We start from the raw sequence: 26,371 nt of genomic DNA, 5'->3' as shown, positions 1-26,371 counted from the left end.
TCCCCAGCACCACATATACAGAAAATGGCCAGAAGTGGCGCTGTGGCTCAAGTGGCAGAGTGCTAGCCTTGAGCAAAAAGAAGCCAGGGACAGTGCTCAGGCCCTGAGTTTAAGGCCCAGGACTGGCCAAAAAAAAAAATCATATAATTTTCTTTCTTTGTATTGTCTACAATTGAACCCTTGAACAATGTGCCTCCATCCAACCTTAAGCAAGTTTCTGAAAACTACTATACAAGATTATTAAAGAGAATAAATAAGACTGTATTAGCATATGTCATATAATATTTACCTAAATAGGCATTCAGCAAGTGGTGACAATAATTATTATTATTTTTTGTGTTTTTTTTTGCCAGTCCTGGGGCTTGAACTCAGGGCCTGAGCACCGTCCCTGGCTTCTTTCTGCTCAAGGCTAGCACTCTACCACTTGAGCCACAGCGCCACTTCCAGCATTTTTCTATATATGTGGTGCTGAGGAATTGAACCCAGGGCTTCATGTATACGAGGCGAGCGCTTTACCACTAGGCCATATTCCCAGCCTGACAATAATTATTAAATAAATGGCTTAGCCCATTCCTCCAGCCACTAGTCACCATGGTGAACAACCATGAAAAACCACCACAGTGCTATTAGTCACCTCCCAAGTCAGGAATCTGGGTTATAGTTTCTTTTTCTTTTCTTTTTTTTAAATTTACTTTATTGTCATGGTGATGTACAGAGGGGTTACAGTTATATACCTAAGGTAGTAAGTACATTTCTTGTAAAACTTGTTACCCCCTCCCTCATTTTCTCCCACTTTCCCTCCCCCTCAACCCCCCCAAGTTGTTCAATTAATTTCCAACATATTGTCTTATGTGTATCATTGTTGCATTGGCTTGCCCTTTGTCCTTTGTCTCACCATTTTGATTTTCCCTTCCCTAATTCACATAAACATATATACAATACCAAGGGTACCAAAATAAAATACAGAGACAACAGGGAATAAACCATAGGAAAGAAAAAAGAAATAATTTCACATAGTACATTAAAAATAACAACAACAATGAAAAACCTCTTGTTTCCATATCTTGGAGTTCATTTCACTTAGCTTCATCTTATATGATCATATGTACATAGTTATTGAACTATTGTGATCCTCTGCTTGGACTATCCTAGACATATACTAAATTATTACCAATGAGTGAAGCCATGGAATCTATGTTTCTTTGGGTTTGGCTTACTTCATTTAATATGATTTTTTCCAAGTCTTTCCATTTCCTTTTGAATGAGCTGATGTCATTCTTTCTGATGGAAGTATAGAATTTCATTGTGCATAGATACCACATTTTCTTGATCCATTTATCTACTGAGGGGCATCAGGGTTGGTCCCATATCTTAGCTATGGTAAATAATGCTGCAATGAACATGGTTGTACTGATATCTTTAGTATGGCCTTGTTTGTGATCATTTGGGTAAATGTTCAGAAGTGGGATTGCTGGGTAATTTCCTAGTAGTGAGGCTTGAACTCTGGTACTTGGTGCTGTCCCTGGGCTCTTTTTTGCTCAATGCTAGCACTCTGCCACACAAGCCACAGCACCACTGTTGGCTTTTTCTGTGATTAATTGGAAATAAAGAGTCTCATGGAGCTAGGTGCAGGTGGCTCATGCCTGTAATTCTAGCTACTCAGGAGGTTGAGATCTGAGGATTGCCGTTCAAAGCCAGCCCAGGCAGGAAAGTCCATGAGACTCATCTCCAATTAACCACCAGAAAACTGGAAGTGGCACTGTAGTTCAAGTGGTAGAGTGCTAGCTTTGAGGTGAAGAGCTCAAGTACAGTGCCCAAGCCCAGAATTCAAGCCCCATGACCGGCCAAATAAAAAAATAAAATAAATAGTCTCATGGATTTTCTTGTCTGGGCTGGCTTCAAACTGTGATTCTCAGATCTCAGCCTCCTGAGTAGCTAAGAATATAGACACAAGTCACTAGTGCCTGGCCTGGGTTACAGTTCCTTATAGTTTCTTTCTATTCTCTGTACAGGGTAAGTGCCAGGAGGAAAAAGGTGAAATCCTAGTTGATGTCATTTGTATCAAAGTCTTAACATTTTCCCTAAGTATTGTTTTAGGAAGTGAAGAAGTCAAACATTTTCAAGGACCACATTTCTTACTATACTATCACAGTTTCTTTTCTCTAATTAACATTCAGGAGGCCTTGGAATTTTAGCACATTGCCCCTGAACCATAATTATCTCCTTGAATCAGAGGAGATTCAACAACATGTTCTTTCTACATGAACATCTGACTTAGAAATGGGATGAGTTAGAGCTAAGTCTTATATTTGTGTAAGTCTTTTCCCTTTTTGGGGTCTTAGATGTTGCAATCACAGGAGAATTTTCATTTTAAAAGTAGAAGAATGAGGGGCTGGGAATATGGCCTAGTGGCAAGAGTGCTTGCCTCGTATACATGAAGCCCTGAGTTCAATTCCCCAGCACCACATATATAGAAAATGGCCAGAAGTGGCGCTATGGCTCAAGTGGCAGAGTGCTAGCCTTGCACAAAAAGAATCTAGGGACAGTGCTCAGGCCCTGAGTCCAAGCTCCAGGACTGGCCCCCCACCACCCCAAAAAAGTAGAAGAATTATCTGGGTGTGGTGTTGCACATCTGTAATTCTAGCACTTGGGTGGTTGAGGTAGGAAGATCAGGAGTTCAAATCCTTGTGTTAAAAAAAGAAAGGAAGCTGCGTGCTGGTGGTTCATTCCTATGATCCTAGCTACTCAGGAGGCTGAGATTTGAGGATCGCGGTTCAAAGCCAGCCCAGGCAGGAAAGTCCATGAGACTCTTATCTCCAGTTAACTACCAGAAAACTGTAAGAGGTGCTGTGGCTCAAAGTGCTAGATCACTAGCCTTGAGCTAAGAGAGCGCAGGGACAACACCCAGGTCTGTTGTAAGTTCAAGCCTCACAGCAGACAAAAATAAAAATAAATAAAAAGAAAGGAAGATAATCTAACCCATGTAACTGTAGCCCCTCTGTATATCATCTTCATAATAACAATTTTAAAACAGAAAGAAAAAGCACTACGTGGTAGGAGCTGGTGCCGATGGCTCACACCTATAATCCTAGCTACTCAGGAGGCTGAGACCTGAGAATCATAGTTTGACGCCAACTTGGGCAGGAAAGTCTGCAAAATTCTTATCTCCAATAAACTATTCAGAAAAGGCCGGAAGTGGTGCTGTGGGTCAAATGGTAGAGACTTCCCTACTTGACTCCCTACTTAACCAACAAAGAGGTCCCCTGCAATAATCTGATATGTATTCTTAATTTTCCTCCTTCCTTCCCTCCTCTTCTCCCCTCTTTTTTCCTAATTTTTGGGCATGGACTACCATATATAGCCACTAACAATTTAAAAAGAAATTATGCTCTACCTTTTCCTATATGTTCACACTGTGATGCACCTTGTTTTAATCAATTTGTTTATTTATCTATAAAAGTCTTGAGATACAGTTGTTCTTGAGCTTTCAATCCTCCTGCCTCAGCCATCCAAGTGCTTGGATTAAAGTTGTATGCACTTCTGGATATTCCATATCCATATACAAAATCTTATGATCATATTATACATATTTTATGTTGTATATATCTACCACTAATGAGTATCTGTATTGCTCAATATTATTTGCCAGTTGTTCACATTTTAATTTTTCTCTTTTACTTTTATTATGTTTCTCAGACTATCAGTGAGGCTAAACCTTTGTTCCTATAGTTCTTCTTTCTTCTTTAATTACCATTCACATCCACTTACCTAACCCCCACAGGTTAAAAAGCACTCTGCTTTATTTGCTCTCAACTGTCACATTTTCCATTACTGACAACTCTTCTTTTTAAAAAATATTTGTTTCTTCAAGGCCCAATGTGGTAGTACATGTCTATAATCACAACTATTCACACAGAGATCAGGAAGATCAAAGTTTTCCACCAGTGTGGGCAAAAGGTTGGGAGGCCCATCTGAACCAATAAGCTAGACATGTGATTCACATCTGTGTTTCAGCTATGCAAGATGCATTGGTACTGGATGGCAGTCTGAGGCGAGATCCTAGGCAAATATGTGATGTCTCTCTGCCTTGAACTTTGTCCAATTGGCCTTTATCCCACTACTTCCAAACAGTACAAGATGACCAGTGACCTACCTCCCTGTTGCCAAATCTGATGGTCAACACCCAGCTTCTCTATGTTACACCCTGTTAAGTCATCTAGAAAAGCTTTCTTCACTTGCCTTCCTCACAGTCTACTGCTTTTTTTTGTGCCATTACTGGATTTGAACTGGGCTTTTCACTCAAGGCTGGCACTGTATAATTCAAGGCACATCTCCACTTCCACCTTTTTGGTGCTTAATTGGAGATTAGAGTCTCACAGATTTTTCTACCTAGGCTGGCTTTGAAGTGGGATCCTAAGATCGCAGCCTCCTGAGTAGCTCGGGCTATAGGCATGAGCTACAGGTGCCCTGCCTTCTACTGCTTGTTTTAATCAGCTGCTTTTTCTCTTTTCTCTACTGGTTACTCCTCATTGCTCCAACCTTTATAAACAGCACAAGGCCACAACCAACACCTCTAATCTCTGTGCTCTCCACTTACTAGCTTGGTTATCTCATGCATCTCATTTAATTACCATTGATACCTTGACATACGCCAGTCTCTCCTTTCTGGATTTCTTCTAGTGTCCAATATGTACATGTAAGTTCTCATTTGTCATTTCCACTTAGATGTCTTAATAAAGCCCTTCATATTTAATATGTCCAAAGCTAAGATGCTAATTCCCTCACTCCAGACCTGTTTTTCCTGTAGTCTTCCCTATCATCTCAGTTAATAGCATTTTAATTTAATTTAATTTAGGTCAAAAACATTGTTGCTATTCTTGATTCTTCTCTTTCTTTCTACCATCAATATAAATCCTGACCAATGCTCATAAGCTATACTGCTATCACTCCAATCTAATCCACTGCCATCTCTTCCCTAAACATTACAATTGTCACCACACGGACACCATGGTTCCTTTAACTTTGCTAACATCAGTCATTGCTCACAAACTCCACTCCCAAAGCCTTCTTCCCTTTTTATTTTTTAAGTAATTACTTATTTACTGTTAAAGTGATGTACAGTTTCATACGTAAGGCCATGGGTACATCTCTTGTACTATTTGTTACCTCCTCCGTCATTCCTCCCTCTCCTCTCCCCACTTCTTCCCTTCAGAGTTATGGTCTCCTTCCCTTCAGATCTTCCCAATGACCCTATATGACTTTTCTGCTCCTAGTCCTCAAATAAACAAAGACTTTTTTTTTCCTCATTTGACCATGCTGTTCCTTCGATCCACATCTTTCCTTTTCTTGGCTCATGTCCTCAGATCTTTGTCTAAATGTCACCACATCAGAGGACCGCACCTAAACTCTGCTCTATGCTATTTCACAGCACTAGTCACAACCTGACAGAATTGCTGTATCTCCCCTTAGAATGTAAATGCTATAAGGGAGACATAGTGCCTCAAACAGTGCTTAATATGTATCAGGTACTTTGAGAAAGTTTGCTAATAGAATAAGTAAAATGAAAGAAGGAGAAGGAAGGGAAAAAACAAGCTGGACACAGGACAGAAGAAACCAGTGGAGTGAAATAATGGTAGTATTTTTTCCTTCTAATGTACAAGAGAAGATTTATTTTTAAATTCCAAGGAAATTAAGCCAAAGGCTTAGTCAGTATTACCTTAGAACAAAGTGACATGGGTATATTATACATCCATTTAAATAGGTTAGGTAGCTAGGTGCTGGTGGTTCACATCTGTAATCCTGATTACTTATGAGGCTAAGATCTGAGGATCATGGCTCAAAGCCAGCCTGAGTAGGAAAAACTGTGAGACCCTTTTTTTTTGGTCAGTCTTGGGGCTTGAAGTCAAGGCCTGAGCACTGTCACTGAGTTTCTTTTGCTCAAGGATAGAACTCTACCATTTGAGCTACAGCGCCACTTCCAGCTTTAAATTTTTTTTTTTCCCAGTTGTGGGGCTTGAAGTGTGTGTCTAGGGGCTGTTCCTGAGCTCTTCAGCTAGCTGTCTACCACTTGAGCTACAGTGCCACTTCTGGTTTTCTAGTGGTTAACTGGAGTCTCATGGACTTTCCTGCCTGGGCGGGCTTTGATCTGTGATCCTCAGATCTTAGCCTCCTGAGTAGGTAGGATTACAGGCATGAGCCACCGGTGCCTGGAAGCTTTTTCTGTTTATGTGGTACTAAGGAATCAAACTCAGGGCTTCATGAATGCTAGGCAAGAACTCTACAACTAAGCCATATTCCCAGCTCTCAGTGAGACTCTTATCTCCAGGTAACCACCAGAAAACAAGAAGCAGAGCTGTGGCTCAAAGTGGTAAAGCACTAGCCTTGAGCGAAAGAGCTCAGCGACAGCACTCAGGCCCTGAGTTCAAGCCCCATGACTGGCTAAATAAATAAATAAATAAAATCTAACCCATTTATTATAGTAGGTTAGGTACCAAATCTATTTAATGTTGGGTACCTAATATATTTAAATATAAGATATGTATATTCATGCATGTATATTATACACATACATTACATACATAATATATAAGATATATAATGTACATACATGATTATATATTATACAAATAATGTATAATATGCATATTTCTAAATGGCAAGCCAAATTAAAGAATTGTTGTCCTACTAGAGGCCACAAAGTTAATCTCTTTGTGTTTCCCATACAATGATGATTCACAAATTCAACAATGATTTCGGATCCAAAATCTAGCCATTGGGAAAACAGACTTATAATTTGTGGCATTGCATAAAATTATTTTTATCATATTTGATCACGAGTTGTCCCAGTTATATACTGAGATCGATTATAGATAGGGAGAGAGAGAGAAAGAGAGTATAGGTTTGTGTGGGTAGCTCATGCCTGTAATCCTTGCTACTCAGGAGGCTGAGCTCTGAGGATAGGGTTAAATTCAAATAGGGTTAAAATTCTACTTTTCATAACACCAAGTACTAAGTGTAACATAAATTTTAGAGTGGCACATGGCTCAGTGGTACAGTGCTAGCCTTGAGCAAAAAAGCGTAGGGACAAGTGCCTTGAGTTCAAGCCCAGAACCAGAAAAAAAAGTAAGTGAGAATTCCATGTTATGGCTTTGTGGCTTTTAGTAGAAAGTGCATCAATTTATGCAACATTATGGCTTCTAGAGAGGGTATATTGCATATAACAAACCCAAACTGTGTGCCATAATATAATAAACATGAATGGTGAAAAAAAAAAAAGAATCACTATTTAAGTGTGTGACTTTTTTCCTTTGTAAATCAGGCCAACCAAGGTGGCACCTACCCATAATCTCAGTGCCTGGGTGCTAAGGCAGGAGGATCACAAGTTCAAGGATAGCCTGGAAAACATAGATAGTTCAAGGCCAGCCTGAGTTACAGATTGAAACCCCATTTAGAAAAGAAAAAGGAAAACAAAAAAAAAAGGGGGGGGGGCTGGGAACATGGCCTAGTGGTGGTGTGCTTGTCTTGCATGCACGAAGCCATGGGTTCGATTCCTTAGCACCACATAAACAGAAAAAGCTGAAAGTGGTACTGTGGCTCAAGTGGTCACATGCTAGCTTTGAGCAAAAAGAAGCCAGGGACAGTGCTCAGGCCCTGAGTTCAAGCCCCAGGACTAGCAAAAAAAGAAAAGAAAAGAAATGTACACACTGCCTTATGTGTGAAACTGTAACCCCTCTGTACATCACTTTGACAATAAGTAAATAAATTTTTTAAAAATTGAAAAAAAGGAAGTTTGCTATAACTTCCAGAGAATGACAGCAACTTCAGAGCTATCATTATTTAAATGCAGAGATACAGACATACAGACAGAAATACAGATTGTTTGATTTGGATAAAAGGATGAGAGCCTAGGAATCTTTGTTTTCATTTGGGCAGAAGTAGCAAGCCATTTTCCAAGTGGTTCAGGGAAACCATAGTCTTACATCCTTCACTCAGTACAGGAAAGAAAAGAGGCTCAAAAGGAGAATATCAGTTAAGAAGTAAGATTCCTTGCATCTGAGCCAACTTCTCCAGGGCAAATGGCTCAGAAATCACAGTGGCTGGCTCAACAGTCCACCACAGCTGACACAGAGCCCAGACCCCACAGAGCTGCAGGTGGCTTGGCCACACACTCACACATGTGAGTTCCACGTGCCCTGGGGCTTCAGAGTACTTACATTTCTCTTCTTTTCCATATTCGCCTCCTCAGCGGCTTTCTGGTACCTTCAGAGAAGGGAGAAAAAGAAAATGTCTTCAACTTAACTTCATTTTTACTCTTACAATCTTTAAGAAAACCACTTCTACATATTGTATTTCTACCAGTATTTGTCTTTAATGGACACTATCAGAAGCAGCAGAGAATCAGAGAAGCCTTCACTTCTTGGGGCCACTCTAGACCCCTGTTCAGATATAATAGAATGAGCCATGTGAATGAGGTCAAATGCTTAGAAACAACAGAGTAGAAAGTCAGGTCTAAGCTCCAGTTTTGTCACTTACCAAATGATTTCTAGGCAGTCACCAGACCTTTCCAAGCCTCAGGTTTCTTTCTACCCCTCACGCCCCCAGTACTGGGGCTTGAACTCAGGGCATGAGCACTGTCCCTGGCTCCTTTTTGCTCAAAGCTAGTACTCTACCACTTGAGCCATAGCACCACTTCCGGCTTTTTCTATATATGTGGTGCTAAGGAATCAAACCCAGGGCTTCATGTATGTGAGGCAAGTACTCTACCACTAGGCCATATTCCCAGCTCTCGGGTTTCTTTAAAATGGCTTCATAATCTATTATCAGGGTTGTTGCAAAAATTAAATGACATCAGGTGCCACTTAAAAATGCTTTGGAGTGGCACTGTGGCTTAAATGGTAGAGTGCTAGCCTTGAGCAAAAAGAAGCCAGGGACAGTGCTCAGGCTCTGAGTTCAAGCTCAGGACTAGCGAAAAAAAAAAAAAAGCTTTGGAAGCTAGGTGGCCAGGGGGCTACCCTTGTGATCCTAGCTACCCTGGAGCCTGAGATCCGAAGATCATGGTTGAGAGCCACCTTGGGCAGGAAAGACAGTGAGACTCTTATCTCCAATTACCCAAGAAAAGCCAGAAATAGAGTTGTGGCTCAAATGGTAGAGTACTAGCTTTAAGAAAAAAAGCCCAGGGACAATGCCCAGGCCTTGAGTTCAAGTCCCATGACCTGACCAAAATCAAACAAATGAAAATAACCTATTTATTACAATAGGTTGGGTACCAAACCTATTTGATGTTAGGTACCTAACAAGCCCCAGGACTGGCATTTTTTTTAAAAAAGCTTTGAAATAAAGTAAATACAACAAATGCTGCATAATTAATAATTCTAATATATATATATATCCCTGACCATGCATACATGCACATTAATTATTCTAAAATGTTTAGTTATAAGCTAGTCACATTGCCAGCACATGGCTGTACTTAAGTTACTGTTATTGTCACTTTAACTCAGTTATGTTTGATGGTATGACATATATTAAATGCCATTTAAAGCTGGACTTAGTAGCTCATGCCTGTTACACTAGCTACTGAGGAGGCTGAGATTGGGAGGACTGTGGCTTGAGGCCAGCATGGGCAAAGGGCTCTCAAAGCCCCCATTTCTTTTTTTTTTCAGCTTTTTTTTTTATTAATTTTTTTTATTATTAATTGAACATAAAAATTTTTTTACAAGGTGTTGTGCAAAGAGGGTGCAGTTACATAGTAGGGCAGTGTGTACATTTCTTGTGATATCTTACAACCTGTTTTTCCATCCCTTGTCTAGGTCAGGTAGACCCATATGCAATATACAATGTATCAAGCACACATACAGTGTTCACAGACTTGGTCTCTACTGTCTCTCCATCTCCCTTTGTTAACAGTCATATATCAGGGAGATCATGCCCCTTTGTTTTCTGTGTTCTAGGCTTGTCTCACTCAACATTATTTGTTCGAGTTCTGACCATTTCCCTGCGAATAACAATATTTCACCTTTCCTAATCGCTATGTAGTATTCCATTGTGTATAAGTACCATATTTTTTGGATCCATTCATCTGTGGAGGGGCATCTGGGTTGTTTCCAAATTTTGGCTATTGTGAATTGTGCTGCGATAAACATGGAAGTACAAATGTCCTTTTGATATCTTGGGTTTTGCTGTTTAGGATAGATGCCTAGGAGTGGTATGGCTGGGTCATAGGGTAGGACTATATTGAGCTTTTTGAGAAACCTCCATACTGTTCTCCAAAGTGGTTGTACTAATTTGCACTCCCACCAACAATGGAGAAGGGTTCCTCTTTCCCCACAGCCCCTCCAGCATTTGTTGTTTCCTGAGTTCAGAGTATAGGCCATTCTAACTGGGGTGAGGTGGTATCTCAGGGTTGTTTTTATTTGCATTTCCTTTACTAGCAGGGATGTTGAGCATTTCCTCATATGTTTCTTTGCCATTTTTATATCTTCTCTTGTGAAGTCTCTCTTTAGCTCTTTTGCCCATTTCCTAATAGGTTTATTGGGCTTGGAGGGGCTTAGTTTTTTGAGTTCTCTGTAGATGACAGATATCAGGCCTTTGTCTGTTGCTGTGCTGGTAAATATCCTTTCCCATATCGTTGGCTGTCTTTCTATTTTGGTGGCTATGACCTTAGCTGTGCAGAAACTTTTTAATTTGTAGTAGTCCCATTTGTTGAGTCTTTCCCCTATTTGTTGTGCCCCTGGGACTCTATTCAGGAAGTTCCTTCCTGTGCCTATAAGTTCTAGTGTCTTTCCTACTCTGTCCTTCAGTAGTTTCAAGGATTCAGGTCTGATGTTGAGGTCCTTGATCCATTTTGAGTTGATCTTGGTGCATGGTGATAGGCTTGGGTCTACTTTGAGTTTTCTGCATATGGCTGCCCAGTTCTCCCAGCACCAGTAGTTGAAGAGGCTATGTTTATTCCATTGTATGTCTTTAGCTCCTTTGTCGAATATCAGTTGGCTGTAAGAGTGCGGTTTTATTTCTGGGTCTTCAATTCTAATCCACTGGTCTTCCGATCTGTTTTTATACCAATACCATGCTGTTTTTGTTATGATGGCCTTGTAGTAGAGCTTGAAGTCTGGTATGGTGATACCTCCTGCACTATGTTTTTTGCCTAGAATTGCTTTGGCTATTCTAGGTTTTTTGCTGTTCCATATGAATTTATGGATTGGTTTCTCTATTTCAGTGAAGAATGTGGCTGGGATTTTGATAGGTATTGCATTGAATTTGTATAACAATTTGGACAAAGCCCCCATTTCAATCAATAAAAATTTGGGGCTGGGAATACAGCCCAGTGGCAAGAGTAATTGCCTCGTATCCATGAAGCCCTGGGTTCGATTCCTCAGTACCACATATGTAGAAAACGGCCAGAAGTGGCTCTGTGGCTCAAGTGGCAGAGTGCTAGCCTTGAGCAAAAAGAAGTCAGGGACAGTACTCAGGCCCTGAGTTCAAGGCCCAGAACTGGCAAAAAAAAAATTGGTCATGATGTGTAGCCGTACCTTTTTTCTTTTTGTTTCTCTCATATTCCCTTCCTGTGGTTGTACCCCCACTATCACTGTGTCTCATCTGAGTACCCTGGATACTGTACATACCTGTATTAGAACTAGGGAAGGGAAAGGGAATATCAAAATAAGGACACAAAGGATAAAAGACAAACGACTCCAAAAGCAATACTTACAAAACCATTTGGTGTAAACCAACTGTACAACTCATGGTGGAAAGAGGGAAAGGGCGAGGGAGGAGGCAGGGGAAAAATGAGAGAGGAGGTAACAAGTTGAACAAGAAATGTACTCACTGCCTTGCATATGAAACTGTAACCCCTCTGTACTTCACTTTGACAATAAAGGAAAGAAAAACAATTTTAGGCATGGTGGTGCACACTTATGATCCTTGCTGTGCTGGTAATATAAATAGGAGGATCATGATCCAAGCTGGCCTGGGCAAAAAGCAAGAATCTATTTGAAAATCAGCAGAAGCAAAAAAGATCTGAGAAGGTGGCTCAAGTGGTAGAGTTTCTGCTTTGCAAGTGCAAGAGCCTGGGTTCAAGCCCCAGTATTCCACCCCACCCTCCAAAAAACCTAAAAGCCACATAACACAGGTTGGTGGTATGAATCAAATAGAAGAGTGCCCCTCCGTGAACTAAAGAAGCTGAGAGCACAAGGCCCTGGGTTCAAACCCCAGTACCAGTACTTCTGGTTCCAAACCTTAATTAATCCCTAAATCTCAGTCTCCTGAGTGACTAGGATAAGGTTATAGGCATGGGCTGGAAATGGCTTAGTGGTAGAGTGCTTGCCTAGCATGTATGAAGCCCTGGGTTCATTTCCTTAGTACCACATAATAAGAAAAAAGCTGGAAGTAGTGCTGTGGTTCAAGTGGTAGAGTGCTAACCTTGAGCAAAAGGAGCTTAGGGACAGCATCAGGACCAGAATTCAAGGCCTAGTACAGGAGAAAAAAGGAAAGGAAGGGACAGGAAAGGGAAGGAAGGAAAGAAAGAAGGAAGGAAGGAAGGAAGGAATGAAGGAAGGAAGGAAGGAAGGAAGAAAGGAAGGAAGGAAGGAAGGAAAGAAGGAAGGAAGGAAAGAAGGGTGAGCTGGACACTAGTGGCTCACACTTGTAATCCTAGCTACTCAGGAGGTTAAAATCAGAGGAATCAGGTTCAAAGCCAGCCTGGTCAGGAAAGTCTGTGAGACTCTTATGTCTAACAACCACCAAAAAGCCAGAAGTAGAGCTGTGGCTCAAGTGTAGAGTGCTAATCTTGAGTGAAAAGGCCCAGGCCCTGAGTTTAAGACAGACAGACAGACAGACAGACACACACACACACACACACACACACACACACACACACACACACACACACAATGGGTTGAAAAGGAGTCTTGCAAATTTTTCTGCATAGGCTGGCCTTGAACTTCAACCTTCCTGTTTTCAGCCTCCCAAGTAGCTAGTAGCAGTAATTAGATATAAGCATCTGTAACTCAGAAGGTAGGTCAGAGAAAGTCACACTTAGGACTTTTCTGTTCATTTATGGCATTAAAGCTTCACAAGAGTAGAGGATATCTATAAAAAAAGTATATATATAAATATGTATACACACATATGTGTATATATGAAATATATATACTATATATAATACTACATAATATATATAATATACTATTATATATATATCTCAAGATTATGCCAAGAACTCAGTACTGGAGACTGGAGACATTTAGCAATTGGAAGAAAAGGAGGATATGAGAGAATGACAAGGAACAGATGAAGAAGGAAAAACCAGGAGACTGCCAGAGAAGCTAAGGGGGAAAAAAAAAACATTTGGGAAGGAAGAAAGGGTAAGATGTCATATAAGATAAAGGGCAAGAAACATCTCCTCCACTTAGCAACACAGATGTCTCTAGCATGATAAATATAATTCAACTACCCTTCTTTAATGGGTATTTGGACTGTTTCCAGTTTTTCAACACTTCAAATAGTGCTCTGGTGAATGTCCTTGTAAACAGATTTTTTTCCTCTACTCATACTAATAAGTCTGTCTAGAGACTGCCTCAAAGTGAGAATTGTACAACATAATGGACTGTAGCTTAACAGGAACTTAGGACAGGCCTTGAACTTACGTTTCTACAACCCTTGGATAATCATCTGTGGTATATTACAGCAATAATACAACACATGAAAGCTAGAGCCAATCAGCATACAGGTTTATAGTTAGTTGCTTGTTTTCCAGTAAAGGTATTTACATTGTGGTTAGTTGAGTAAATAAACTCAGGAATTCTCTTTACTCTCCTAACAGAAACACAGATCTTGAAAGAGCAAAATAGTTTTCTCTTTTATTTTTCAGGGTCCCAGCTCTAGGTTGCCCAGGCTAGCCTAGTATTCATTCTCCTCCTACCTCAGTGCTGAGATTATAGGTGTGTTTCAAAATAACTTTCTCCTTCCTGCTTGCCTTCCTTCCTTCCTTCCGCGATTCCTTCCTTCTCTTCCTCTCTTCCTCCCTCCCTCCCTCCCTCCCTCCCTCCCTCCTCTTCCTCCTTTTTTTTTCTCTCTCTCACTCTCTCTCTCTCTCTGTACCAGGACCTCATGCTCTTATTCAGCTTTTTTTTGCTCTCACCTGGCACTTTATCTCTTGAGCCATACCTCCAACCCAACATTTTACTGGCTAATTGGAGAAGGCATATCACAAACTGTTCTGCCAAGATCACTAACTAGCTGGTGGCAACACCAAGTGGGGCTTCCTCACAGCCCAGACTTTTCTAGCAGTGTTGCTTTATCAGTCAGAAGCTTGTACCTTTTGAGGCATTTATGAAATTAATTTTTTATATGCTGATATGGTACTAGGGCTTGAACTCAGAGCCTGCACTCTCACTCAATTCACTTGCTTGTGGCTGACACTCTGCCATTTGAGCCAGGCCTGATTCCAGCCTAGCATTTTGCTAGTTATTTGAGAGATACAATCTTCAGACTTTTCTGCCCAACCTGTTTTTGAACTGTAATCATCCAGATCTCAGCCTCCTAAGTAGCTAGTATTATAGATATAGATGTGAGCTACAAGTGCCCTTTAGCACTGTGTTTTTAGTGATGAAGCATCTGGAAGACCAGGTAAACACCAAGGGTTGTCTTGACTCCACATATGAAACTATCACTCCAATAACACATCCCTTTGTTGGTAATAAGGTAATTGTAAAATAGTAGACACGCAGAGGAAAGGACTCTACACCATTGTTCTTTCCTAGTTAGCTCTTTGATATTTTTCTATTTCATATTCTCATAACTGAAGAGACTCTAAGGCTTAGTATGCTCCTATATGGGGGCCTTGTGCTACACATGCTGGGCAAGCACTCTACCACTGAGCAGCCTGAGAAGCTAGGGTTATAGACACATGCCCTGGGCCTAGCTATTGTGGCTCAGTACTTCTGAATTTAGTGTTTACTAGGATTCAAGATTCAGACTTTTCTCAAAGGTACTAGTAATATTCTACTATAATATACCAGATAATGAATGAATTTTCATATTAAACATAATGCCATGGGTTGGGAATGTGGCTTAGTGGTAAAGTGCTTGCCTAGCATGCATGAAACCCTGGGTTCAATTCCTCAGTACTACATAAACAGAAAAATCCGGAAGTGGTGCTGTGGCTCAAGTGGTAGAGCGCTAGCCTTGAGCACAGAGAGGCTCAGAGACAGAGCCCATGCTCTGAGCTCAAGCCCCAGGACTGGCAAAAAAAAAAAAGGAAAGAAAGAAAAAAGGCCATTATTCATCATGCCTAGCTACAAGGGGCCATTTTGAAGACTCAATTTCAGGGAAAAAATTGTAATGAAATTTCTCTAATTAAAGCCAGACATGGTAGTAAACACTTAAAAATACTCCAGGTACTCAGGATGCTGCAGTAGAATTATACATTTGAGTCTAGCCTGGACTACTTAGCAAGATATTGGGGAGGGGAGAGAACAAGAGCAAGTGAGAGGGAGAGAGCAAGCAAGTATGAGAGAGAACTTTCTATAATTAAAAATCTCATCCCTCTTCCCTTCCCAGATTTTTCTGTGGTCCAGTCTTCTTCACGTATGGAATTTAATCTTGAAACTGCTCATTAATGCACAGCTGTGAAGCAGGCAGCTGATGGAGGATACTAAAATTATCTGGGGAGTAATAACAGTGTCTCAAATTTTTCTAAGACCAGAAAACAGAGTTCCTGAGCTATGACTGTTAGTTGTAAGCCTTCAAATAGAGGAAAGGGAATCTTGAGCCAAAAAAGGGAAAATGGAAACTCCCAAGGCTTAAACAATGTATTTTCTTCTGTAACAATTTTACCATTAAAAATGTTAGAGAAGCAAAAGAAGAGGAAGTTAACCAGTGTGATCTGTAAATAATTTTTTTTTCTTAAAAAAGGGTGAATAGTCACAAAAAAAGAGGGTATGAACCCTCTTCTGTCCTGGAACTGAGAATAATTCATGCTATGCTGAGGATAGCAGGGGTTGTGATGGGCGGGGGGGGAGGGCCTCTGAGAGGGAGGGAGCAAGGGAAGAGGAAAGAAAGGAGATAGAGAAAGAAGTGTGTGTGTGTGTGTGTGTGTGTGTATAAATGGATCCATGTGCTGGGTTCATCTTATTCTACCTCCAGTCACAATTGCTGAGCCTCAAAGTTCTTATTTGTCAAAGGAGTGGGAGGAAGGTTAGCAATTTCAAACTTTTAGCTTAGAACTGCCTTTTAAATGTTATCTTACATAAAACCTAAAATACAGAATCAGAGCAAGGCTTGGAATGTGGCTTATTGGAAGGGTGCTTATCTAGCATGCATGAAGACCTGTGTTCAATTTCTCAGCACAACACAAACAGGAAAAGCTGGAAGCGGCACTGTGGCTCAAGTAGTAGAGTGCTAGCTTTGAGTGGAAAAAAAGAAGCTCCTCGAGAATGCCCAGGCCCTGAGTTCAAGCCCCAGGACTGGAAAAGAAAAAATAAAGAGTCAAAGCAGAATGGCTGGTAGGGAGAGTCTGGACTCAGCCCTTAGATCTTCCCACCTTTCCAGAACGTTCCTCTGAAGAACTCAATGAAGATGATTTGAAAAATATGGGACTAGATTCCCTTTACTTCCAAAAATAGTCAAATAGGAACCTCTGGCAAGGAAACTAAACTCCACTCAGTCAACCTTTATCAATAATAATAGTAAGTGGAACAAAAGCTAACCCCAAATTGACCTATTTATAGGACTCTTCTCACCTCAAGTTTAATGATTTATGGACAGAAGTTTAATCAAAGAAGTCTAGAGCTGGGGCTGGGGATATGGCCTAGTGGCAAGAGTGCTTGCCTCACATACATGAGGCTCTGGGTTCAATTCCTCAGCACCACATATATACAGAAAACGGCCAGAAGTGGCGCTGTGGCTCAAGTGGCAGAGTGCTGGCCTTGAGCAAAAAGAAGCCAGGGACAGTGCTCAGGCTCTGAGTCCAAGCCCCAGGACTGGTCAAAAAAAAAAAAAAAAGAAGTCTAGAGCTAAAAGGATTCATGAGACATAATCTCTGATGCCCAAAATATACAACCACTCTTCTTTTTTTTCTTTCATACTGAGGTTTGAAGTCAGGATCTTGTACTTGCTAGACTGGTGCTCTACTATTTGAGCCATGCCTCCACTTTTTTGCCAGTCCTGGGGCTTAAACTCAGGGTCTGGGCACTGTCCCTGGCTTCTTTTTGCTCAAGGCTAGCACTCTATCACTTGAGCCACAGAGACACTTCCGGCTCTTTCTATATATGTGATGCTGAGAAATCGAACCCAGGGCTTCATGTATATGAGGCGAGCACTTTGCCACTAGGCCATATACCCAGCCCACTCCCAGCTTTTTCTGAGTAATTTATTGGAGATAAACTTAATGAACTTTCTTGTCCAGGCTGGTTTTGAACCATGATCCTCAGATCTCAGCCTCCTGAATATCTACGATTACAGGCATGAGCCATCAGTGCCCAGCTGGCAGGTTTCTGTTTGTATTTCAATTTTCTCAACCTCAAAACATAGATAATGTTCCTCTTTCCTATACTTTTTGTTAGGAATAGAAAGACTATATAAAGACTATATAATTCTGCTAAAAGTCTAGCAGTCTAGCCAGTATTATAGGCATGTGCCCCCAGTGCCCAGCTTGCCTCTAGTTTTTGTTTTTTTTTTTTTTTTTTTTTGGCAGTCCGGGCGTTGGACTCAGGGCCTGAGCTCTGTCCCTGGCTTCTTTTTGCTCAAGGCTAGCACTCTGCCACTTGAGCCACAGTGCCACTTCTGGCCATTTTCTATATAAGTGGTGCTGGGGAATTGAACCCAGGGATTCATGTATACGATGCGCGATGCAAGCACTCTTGCCACTAGGCCATATTCCCAGACTTTGCCTCTACTTTTTGTTGGCTGTTTTAGAGAAGCAACCTAGTGAACTCTTTTTTTTTTTTTTTTTTTTTTTTTTTTTACAGCTCTGGGGCTTGAACACAGGGCCTAGACACTGTCCCTGCTTTTGCTACTTTTGGTCAAGGCTAGCGCTTTTCCACTTGAGCCACAGTGCCACTTCCAGCTTTTTCTGTGTATGTGGTACTGAGTAATCAAACCCAGGGCTTCATGTCTTCTAGGCAAGCACTCTACCACCAAGCCACATTCCCATCCCCCTAGTGAACTTTTCTGCTTGGGCTAGCCTTGAAGTTTGACCTGATTTCAGCCTCCTGAGTAGCTAGGATTACAGGTATGAGTCACTGATTCCTGTCTAAACACTACTCTTTTGTACATATAAATATAAGATGTATTAACAATCAGAAAGTAAAATGCAACAAATATACATCACCAAGAGGCATGTGCTATACACATAGAGCTATACTCCAGTCCTAAATGCTACTTTTATATTTCTGATAAGAAACTTCTATAGCCTCTTAATGAAGCTTATATATGATTTACTACTTCAAAACTCTAGTAGAGGGCTCGGAATATGGCCTAGTGTTCAAGTACTCACCTTGCATACATGAAGCCCTGGGTTCGATTCCTCAGCACCATGTATATAGAAAAGGCCAGAAGTGGCGCCATGGCTCAAAGTGGTAGAGTGCTAGCCTTGAGCAAAAAGAAGCCAGGGACAATGCCCAAGCCCCAGGACTGGCAAAAAAACCCCACAACAACATTAAAAAAAAAAAAACTCTAGTAAAAAGTATCCCAAAATAAGAGAAAGCAGATTACTATGTGTTGGAAATAGAAATCAGAATACATTTTATGACAAACAGTCCTGTAACCTTCATTGAGAGCCCGAGGTTCTCAATTTCAGTGCCCCTGAAAAAAGCTTAAGTAATATTAGCTGCATGTCTCCATGAAACCTGGAAATATAAAACCTGGAAGAAGAACCCAGGCGACTCCCTGATCTTTACTGTGCTACTGCCTGGCTCCATTCTATCTTTACCTTCTGTTCCTCTGGAATGTCGCCACCATCTCCCGGTCCACTGAATAAAACACTATTCATCCTTTGAACTAGTTCAATGTTGAGATAAAAGGCAGCAACAGAAGCTGGGTACTGGTGGCTCATGCCTGTAATCCTAGCTACTTAGGAGACTGAGATCTAAGGATCATGGTTCAAAGCCAGCCCAAGGAGAAAAGTTTATTTGACTCTTATCTCCAATTAACCACTAAAAAGCCAGAGATAGAATTGTGCTCAATAGTAAAGTGCTAGCCTTGAGCAAAAAGGTAAAATAAAATAAAATAAAAAATCTCAGGGACAGCATCAAAGCCCTGAGTTCAAGCCATAGGACTGGCATGCATACACACACACACACACACACACACACACACACACACACACACACACGCATGTATCAGCAGAAAAATACTAGAAGAGATAAACCTAATATTAACTTGGACAGGTTTTTGTTGTTTTGTTGGTCATGGGGCTTTAACTTAGAACCTGGCATCTGTCCCTGAGCTCTTTTGCTCAAGGCTAAGCTCTACTACTTTGAGCCCCAGCACCACTTCCAGTTTTTTGGTGGTTAATTGGAGGTAAGAGTTTCATAGAGCCAGGCACTGGTGGCTCATGCCTGCAATCCTAGCTACTCAGGAGGCTGAGATCTTAGAATCACTGTTCAAAGCCAGCCCAGGCAGGAAAGTCCATGAGACTCTTACCTCCAATTAACCACCAGAAAACCAGAAGTAGAGCTGTGGCTCAAAGTGGTAGAGCTCTAGCCTTGAGCTGAAGAGCTCAGAGACAGCACTCAGGCCCCAAATTCAGCCCCAAGACTGACAAAAAACAAAATGAAACAAAACAAAAAAGCGTCTCATAGACTCGTCTGCCTGGGCTGGCTTTGAACAGTGAGTCTCATATCTCAGATTCCTGAATAACTAGGATTACAGTTATGAGCCACCAGGGCCCAGCTCTCAGGTTTTTCTTTATACTTGTTTTCTCAACTACAAAACATGATAATGTTTCTCCTTCCTATACTTTTCGTTAGGAATAAAATGACTACATAAACATAAAGACTATATAATTCTGCTAAGAGTCTAGGAGTTGGAGATGTAACTTAGTGGTAGAACATACACTTAGTATATACAGGCCCTCAGGGCTCAATTCCCAAAACAAATTTTTTTTCCCCAAAGATCTAGCTGGTGGCTCACACTGTAATCCTAGCTGCTCAGGAAGCTGAGATCCAAGGATTGTGGTTCAATGTCATCCCAGGCAGGAAATCTGTGAGACACTTATCTCCAATAAACTACTCAGAAGAAGCCAGAAGTGCCACTGTGGCTCAAGTGGTAGAGTGCTAGTCTTTTTTTTTTTTTTTTTGGTTGTGGCGGGGCTTGAACTCTGGGGAGCTGTCCCCCAACTCTTCAGTTCAAGGCTAGCACTCAACTACGCGAGCCACAGCTCCACTTCTGATTTTCTGGTGGTTAATCGGAAATAAGGCTCTTCGGACTTTCCTACCTGGGCTGGCTTTGAACCACAATCCTTAGATCTCAGCCTCCTGAGTAGCTGGGATTACAGGCATGAGCCACCAGCACCCAGTTTAGAGTGCTAGTCTTAAGCAAATGAAACTCAGGGACAGAGCCCAGGCCCCAGGGTTCAAGCCCCAGGACTGCCCCCCCCCCCCCGCAAAAAAAAATCTAGCATAGAGCCTGATAAACTGGTTTAGGCTAGGGGGTCAGGACTTACAATTCTGAATCACTACAGTTGGCTTTTATAATCTTCCTGGAGAAAAGATGGTTAACCACCTATGCCATGAGATGACCTTAAAGGTTCTTTGTGCTTTCAGCAGGATTAAGAAGGCCTCTAAATACATAAGCTTTGTAGATTAGAATGATGATTTTCATCAATGTGAGTGTTAAAATATGAAATATGTGTAGTTACTTAATCTCAATTTTTAAAAAAGCACAAAAGGGGCTGGGAATGTGGCTTAGCAGTCAGTAGAGTGGTTGCCTAGCATGCATGAAGCCCTGGGTTCAATTCCTTAGCACCACATAAATGGAAAAAGCTGGAAGTAGCTTTGTGGCTCAAGTAGTAGAGTGCTAGCCTTGAGCAAAATGAAGCCAGGGACAGTGCAAAGACCTCTAAGATGAAAAACAATTTCCAATGCCCTAACTCTCATCAATGCTACTACAAGACTCAAACTCAGATCTTTATAAGAAGTGGCTGGGCTGGCCAGTGACAGATAAGAATGGTTGAAAAGGGCACTGAGAAAGTAAGAGTTTAAAGATGTCTAGTCAGAGAGAAATGTGTGCCAGGGAGATTCCACACTGCTGGCTGTGCAGAAGCAGCCAGCTGGCAGCCAGATCCTGAGTTCAACATCCAGGAGCAAAGAGCAGCCCCAACCCCAGAGAGAAAAAGGGCACCTGGCCTCAGAGATACAACACTAAGAAACAGACTTCAGCAACCGGAACCAACTTGCTACAGATCCTTCTCCAGTTATGGCAAGCTCTATTTGACTACCCTGATTGTTTCTCCTGAGACTTTGAATATGTATTAACTCTGTAAATCCTGATGGACCTATCTTGTCCCATACCTTCATGTTTTCTTTTCCTGTGTTGCTATACTCAGGATTTGGTTTTAGAAGTGGATACGTGCCACATGTGGTGGCATACCCCTATAATCCTAGCTACTGGGGAGGCAAAGATCAGGAGGATTGTGGTTCCAAGCCAACATGTAATTCCAGCTAAACAGGAGGAATAAGCTATAATCCTAGGTACACAGGATGGAACCATCAAAGGCCAGCCCCTAGACAAAAAATATGGGTTAGAGGAATGACTAGAGTGGTAGAGTACCTAGCAAGAATGATGCCCTGAGCTCAAACTCCAGTACTGAAAAAAGAAAGTGGATATCTAGTGGAGTAAAAGATGCTCTAAAACAAACAAACAAGAAGTAAAAGTTCAGGGGCTTGGAATGTGGCTTAGAGGTAGGGTGCTTGCCTAGCATGCATGAAGCCCTGGGTTCAATTCCTCAGCATTAGATAAACAGAAAAAGCCAGAAGTGGCACTGTGGCTCAAGTGGTAGAATACTAGCCTTGAGCAAAAATAAGCCAGAGACAGTGCTCAGGCTTTGAGTCCAAGCCCCAGGACAGAGAGAGAGAGACAGACAGACAGACAGACAGACACAGAGAGAGAGAACGTACTAGAGGACTAGAGGGCTGGGAATGTGGCTTAGTGGCAGAGTGCTTGCCTAGCATGCATGAAGCCCTGAGTTCAATTTCTTAGTACCACATAAACAGAAAAAGCCAGAAATGGTGCTGTGGTTCAAGTGGTAGAATGCTAGCTCTGAGATAAAGAAGTTCAGGGAGAGTGCCCAGGCCCTTGGTACAAGCCCTAGGACTGGCAAAAAAAAAAGTAGAGCTAGAGGCATGGATCAGTGGAAAGAGTACCAGCCTAGCAGGTATGAGGCCCTGAGTTCAAACCCTAATACTACTACAAAAAAAAATTTAAATTAAAAAAATTCTGTAAAGCAACATATGGGAATCTACTGGAGATGCAAGAAAAGTATGTAGAGAAACAGCAGGCAGCCACTACTCACAGTCATACAATGCATGGCAAGAGAAAGCCAAGTTAGGGAAAAACAGGTGGGGATTAAGAAGAGTGAAATGGGTAGGAATGTAGAGAAGTTTCTCTGCAAAGCAGGGGGTTTCCACATCCCATTAATCACATCTCAGTGACTCCTGTATCTTCCCTTCCTTTCCATTTCTGTTGCCTACCGCTTTCACTTGAGTTCCCATTAGAGCCTCATAAATTGTCCTTATGCCATCCATCTCTCACCTTGCCAATATACCTTTCACACTGTTGCCAGAAGCATCTTTCTAAAATACAGGCTTGATCATATCAGTTTCCCTGTATGAAATCCTTCAACTGCATTCAGTTTATCTAATGAAATCCTAACCTTAGCATAGCATTTAAGGCCTCCAACTTCGGGCTCTAGCAGAACTAGTCCCTTCTCCCTTTTGTTTTTGTCAGGCTAGACTGCTTGCTTTCCTGTTCCCTTTGTGTTCAGTTTCTACAATCCCTTCCTTATTCAAACTGACTTATTTGTTTTTCTCTTGTACTACTATTGATTCTTAAACTTCCTGAAGGTAAAAATCACCTGGATACTTGTTAAAAGTACAAATTCTCTGGGCTGGTAATGTGGCTTAGTGTTAGTGTTGCCTAGCATGCAGGAGACCCTGGGTACAATTCCTTGGTACCACATTTTTAAAAGTATTAAATAAATCATAATTAATTTTTTAAGTTCAAGTTCTCCAGTGTCATTGTAGACACAGAATTAGAGGACCCACGTATGATATTTTTTAAAGATGTTCAAGCGAGGTATAGCTCAGTGATGGAAAACACCCAAGGATTTGGATTTAATCCCTAGGAAAGGGGGAGGGTTTAAATTATCTTTCCCATTGGAAGGTGGAGTCAATCTCCCCCACTGCCACTGAAATATGAGCTGGCCTGAATGACTCACTACTAAGAAAAGAATGTAGCAAAAGTGATAGTGTATGACTTCTCAGGTCATTAACAGGCAATACAAGTTCTAGCTCCCCTTCTCCTTTGTTCCTTTCTCTGGATGTTTGCCTTTGGATCCCAGCCACCAAACCAGTCACATGGAGTAGCCATGTGTAGGTGTTCCAACCATGGCCTCCACTGAGATCCCAGATGACAGCCAGCATCAACTGATTTGTAAGCAAGCTTTTAGATAATGATGGTCCCCAGCCTTTGAGCCATTCATGCTAAGTAAAGCAGAGACAAACCCTGCCCAAATTGAGACGCTTCACACAAAATACATGTTGCCATTATTTTATGCTTCTAAGTTTTGGAATTTTTATTTTATTTTTTTTTTGTGATGCTGGGGGTAAAATTCAAAACCTTCTACATGCTAAGCAAATACTCTACTAAATGAGCTATGCTTCCAACCCTTGGGATTTTTATTTATTTATTTATTGGACAGAGTACATAGCTCAGGCAGGCCTCAAACTAGCAATCTTTCTGAATATTGGGATTACAGGCTTGTGCCACTATCCCCAGGAAGATCTTATGTATTTATCTAACCATCTATTGTTTGTTTTATTTATTTGGAACCCAGCAAGAAGCTAACTGAAAGAGCAAATTATTAACAAAATCAGGAAAGTTGAGGGATCTGAACTATACTGTTTAAATTCCTTGAAACAGGGTTTAGTGGAAGAGTACTTGCCCAGCATGCATGAAGCTGCCCTGAGTTCAATTCCTCAGTACCACATAAACAGAAAAAGCTAGAGGTGGTGCTGTGGCTCAAGTGGCAGAGCTCTATCCTTCAGCACAGAGGCTCAGGGACAGAAGACCAGGCCCTGAGTTCAAGCCCCAGACCTGCCCCCCCGCCCCCCCCCCCCAAAAAAAAAGCTTCCTGAAGCCAGTGATTACCCTCGGCTTTCCACCCTTCTTTTCTGAAATAAATTTATATTTTCTTTTCTTATTTCAGAAAAATACATGAAATTTGACATAAAATTACAACAATTTAAAATGCTGCAGTCCTGTGTCCATCTTCCCTCCACCTTAGGTTATCATCAAGGAAGGGCAGTGTTTTCCTCAGAGCAGATGCACAAGGAATTTTTTTTTGTTGAAGAAAAGTAGACATTATAGATTACAGAGACTTCCTATTGGTATTTAACTGTATGCTACATTTAGTTCTTAGAATGCTTTCTTCAAATTTTTATCATCTTTCTTTTCATAAATGTGTTATAGCTTCCCATTAATTAACAAATTCTACTAGTGAAATAAGCCTACCTACCACCTGTCTTAGGTTCCTTCCTACCACGGCATCTGTATTCACTATCTGTGGCATATTATTTGCATAGACCATTCCCTGAATATTTACTGAGTGGGTACTATGCTCTAGTCATTGTACTACTCTCTAGGGATATAGGATGAAACAGGAAGCAGTCTCCATATCAGAGAACCAATGGTCCAGAGGAGAGTTGGCAAACTTTTTTTTTGGCCAGTCCTGGGCCTTGGACTCAGGGCCTGAGCACTGTCCCTGGCTTTTTTTGCTCAAGGCTAGTACTCTGCCACTTGAGCCACAGCGCCACTTCTGGCCATTTTCTATAGATGTAGTGCTGGGGAATCGAACCCAGGACTTCATGTTTATGAGGCAAGCACTCTTGCCACTAGGCCATATTCCCAGCCCGGCAAACTTTCTTAAAAGGCCAGATAGAACTCCTGGGCATCTACCCAGATATCACAAGCCACAATACCATAAAGACACTTGCACATCCATGTTTATTGGTGCACCATTCATAATAGCCAAGCTGTGGAAACAGCTCAGATGCCCTACAGTAAATGAGTGGATCCAAAAAATATGGTACCTATACACAATGGAATTTTACACAACCACTAGAAAGAATAATATTATGTCATTTGCAGGGAAATGTATGGACCTAGAACAAATCCTGTTAAGTGAAGTAAGCCAAGCTTAGAGAGACAAACGACACATGTTTTCTTTCATAGGCAGAAGCTAAATCTAAAATACACCAGATCATAATAAATTATACACGTCTTTAGACATTCATGTACAGTGAGACTAAATGAGGGTACTGCTAGGAGAGAAACAGAAAGGCACAATGCCTATGTGCATCTGATCATACAAAATAACATTTATCAAAATTAATTCCAGGAAATGGAAACAAGAGGAAAAAAAGATTTTTTTCTTTGTTGATATTTTTCTTTTTTTTTCTTTTTGTTCTGTTTGTTCATTTGTATGTCTTTGGAGTGTAAGGAGAGGCACTGAAATGAAGGAGCAAATGGTGAACAAATGCAGCAATGTTACTCACTGGACACTATGTTGAAAATGAACTGTATAACTTCTGGATGGGGAAGGGAGGTAAAAAGTGGGAGAGGGCAAGGGAAGGGATGAAATTGTTCAAAGAGATATGTACTCTTTCTTTTATTGGGCAGGAGGGGGTCAGTTGTGGGGCTTGAACTCAGGGCCTGGGCACTGTCCCTGAGCTCAAGGCTAGTGCTCTACCACTTTGAGACCAGCTCCACTTTCAGTTTTTGAGTGGTTAATTGGAGATAAGAGTCTCACAGGGACTTTTTTTGCCTGAGCTGGCTTTGAACCGCAATCCTCAGATCTCAGCCTCCTGAGTAGATAGGATTACAGATATGAGCCACCAGTACCCGTCTAAGAAATGCACTCTTTACCTGATCTTTGTAACATAATAACAATAAAAAATTTTTTTTAAACCCTAGACACACTGGGGCTGGGGATATGGCCTAGTGGCAAGAGTGCCTGCCTCATATACATGAGGCCCTGGGTTCGATTCCCCAGCACCACATATACAGAAAATGGCCAGAAGTGGTGCTGTGGCTCAAGTGGCAGAGTGCTGGCCTTGAGCAAAAAAAAAAAAAAAAAAAGAAGCCAGGGCAGTGC

The 26,371-nt window shown here is 41.4% G+C and overlaps 1 protein-coding gene across 4 annotated transcripts in view; it reads right to left on the bottom strand.

The window, feature by feature from the left end:
• Positions 1 to 26,371, bottom strand: part of Lima1 (LIM domain and actin binding 1) — a 119,619-nt gene that overhangs the window by 50,784 nt on the left and 42,464 nt on the right. For all 4 annotated transcript variants that reach the window (XM_048364653.1, XM_048364666.1, XM_048364658.1 and 1 more), the window contains exon 3: positions 8,214 to 8,259. In XM_048364653.1, coding sequence (XP_048220610.1) covers positions 8,214 to 8,259 — 46 coding nt within the window. The remainder of the gene's footprint in view (positions 1 to 8,213; positions 8,260 to 26,371) is intronic.

The sequence above is a fragment of the Perognathus longimembris genome, chromosome 1, assembly GCF_023159225.1.
Source record: "Perognathus longimembris pacificus isolate PPM17 chromosome 1, ASM2315922v1, whole genome shotgun sequence".
NCBI lineage: Eukaryota > Metazoa > Chordata > Mammalia > Rodentia > Heteromyidae > Perognathus > Perognathus longimembris.
Note: the sequence above shows the minus strand (reverse complement) of the source record. Positions and strands in the feature narration are given on the sequence as shown.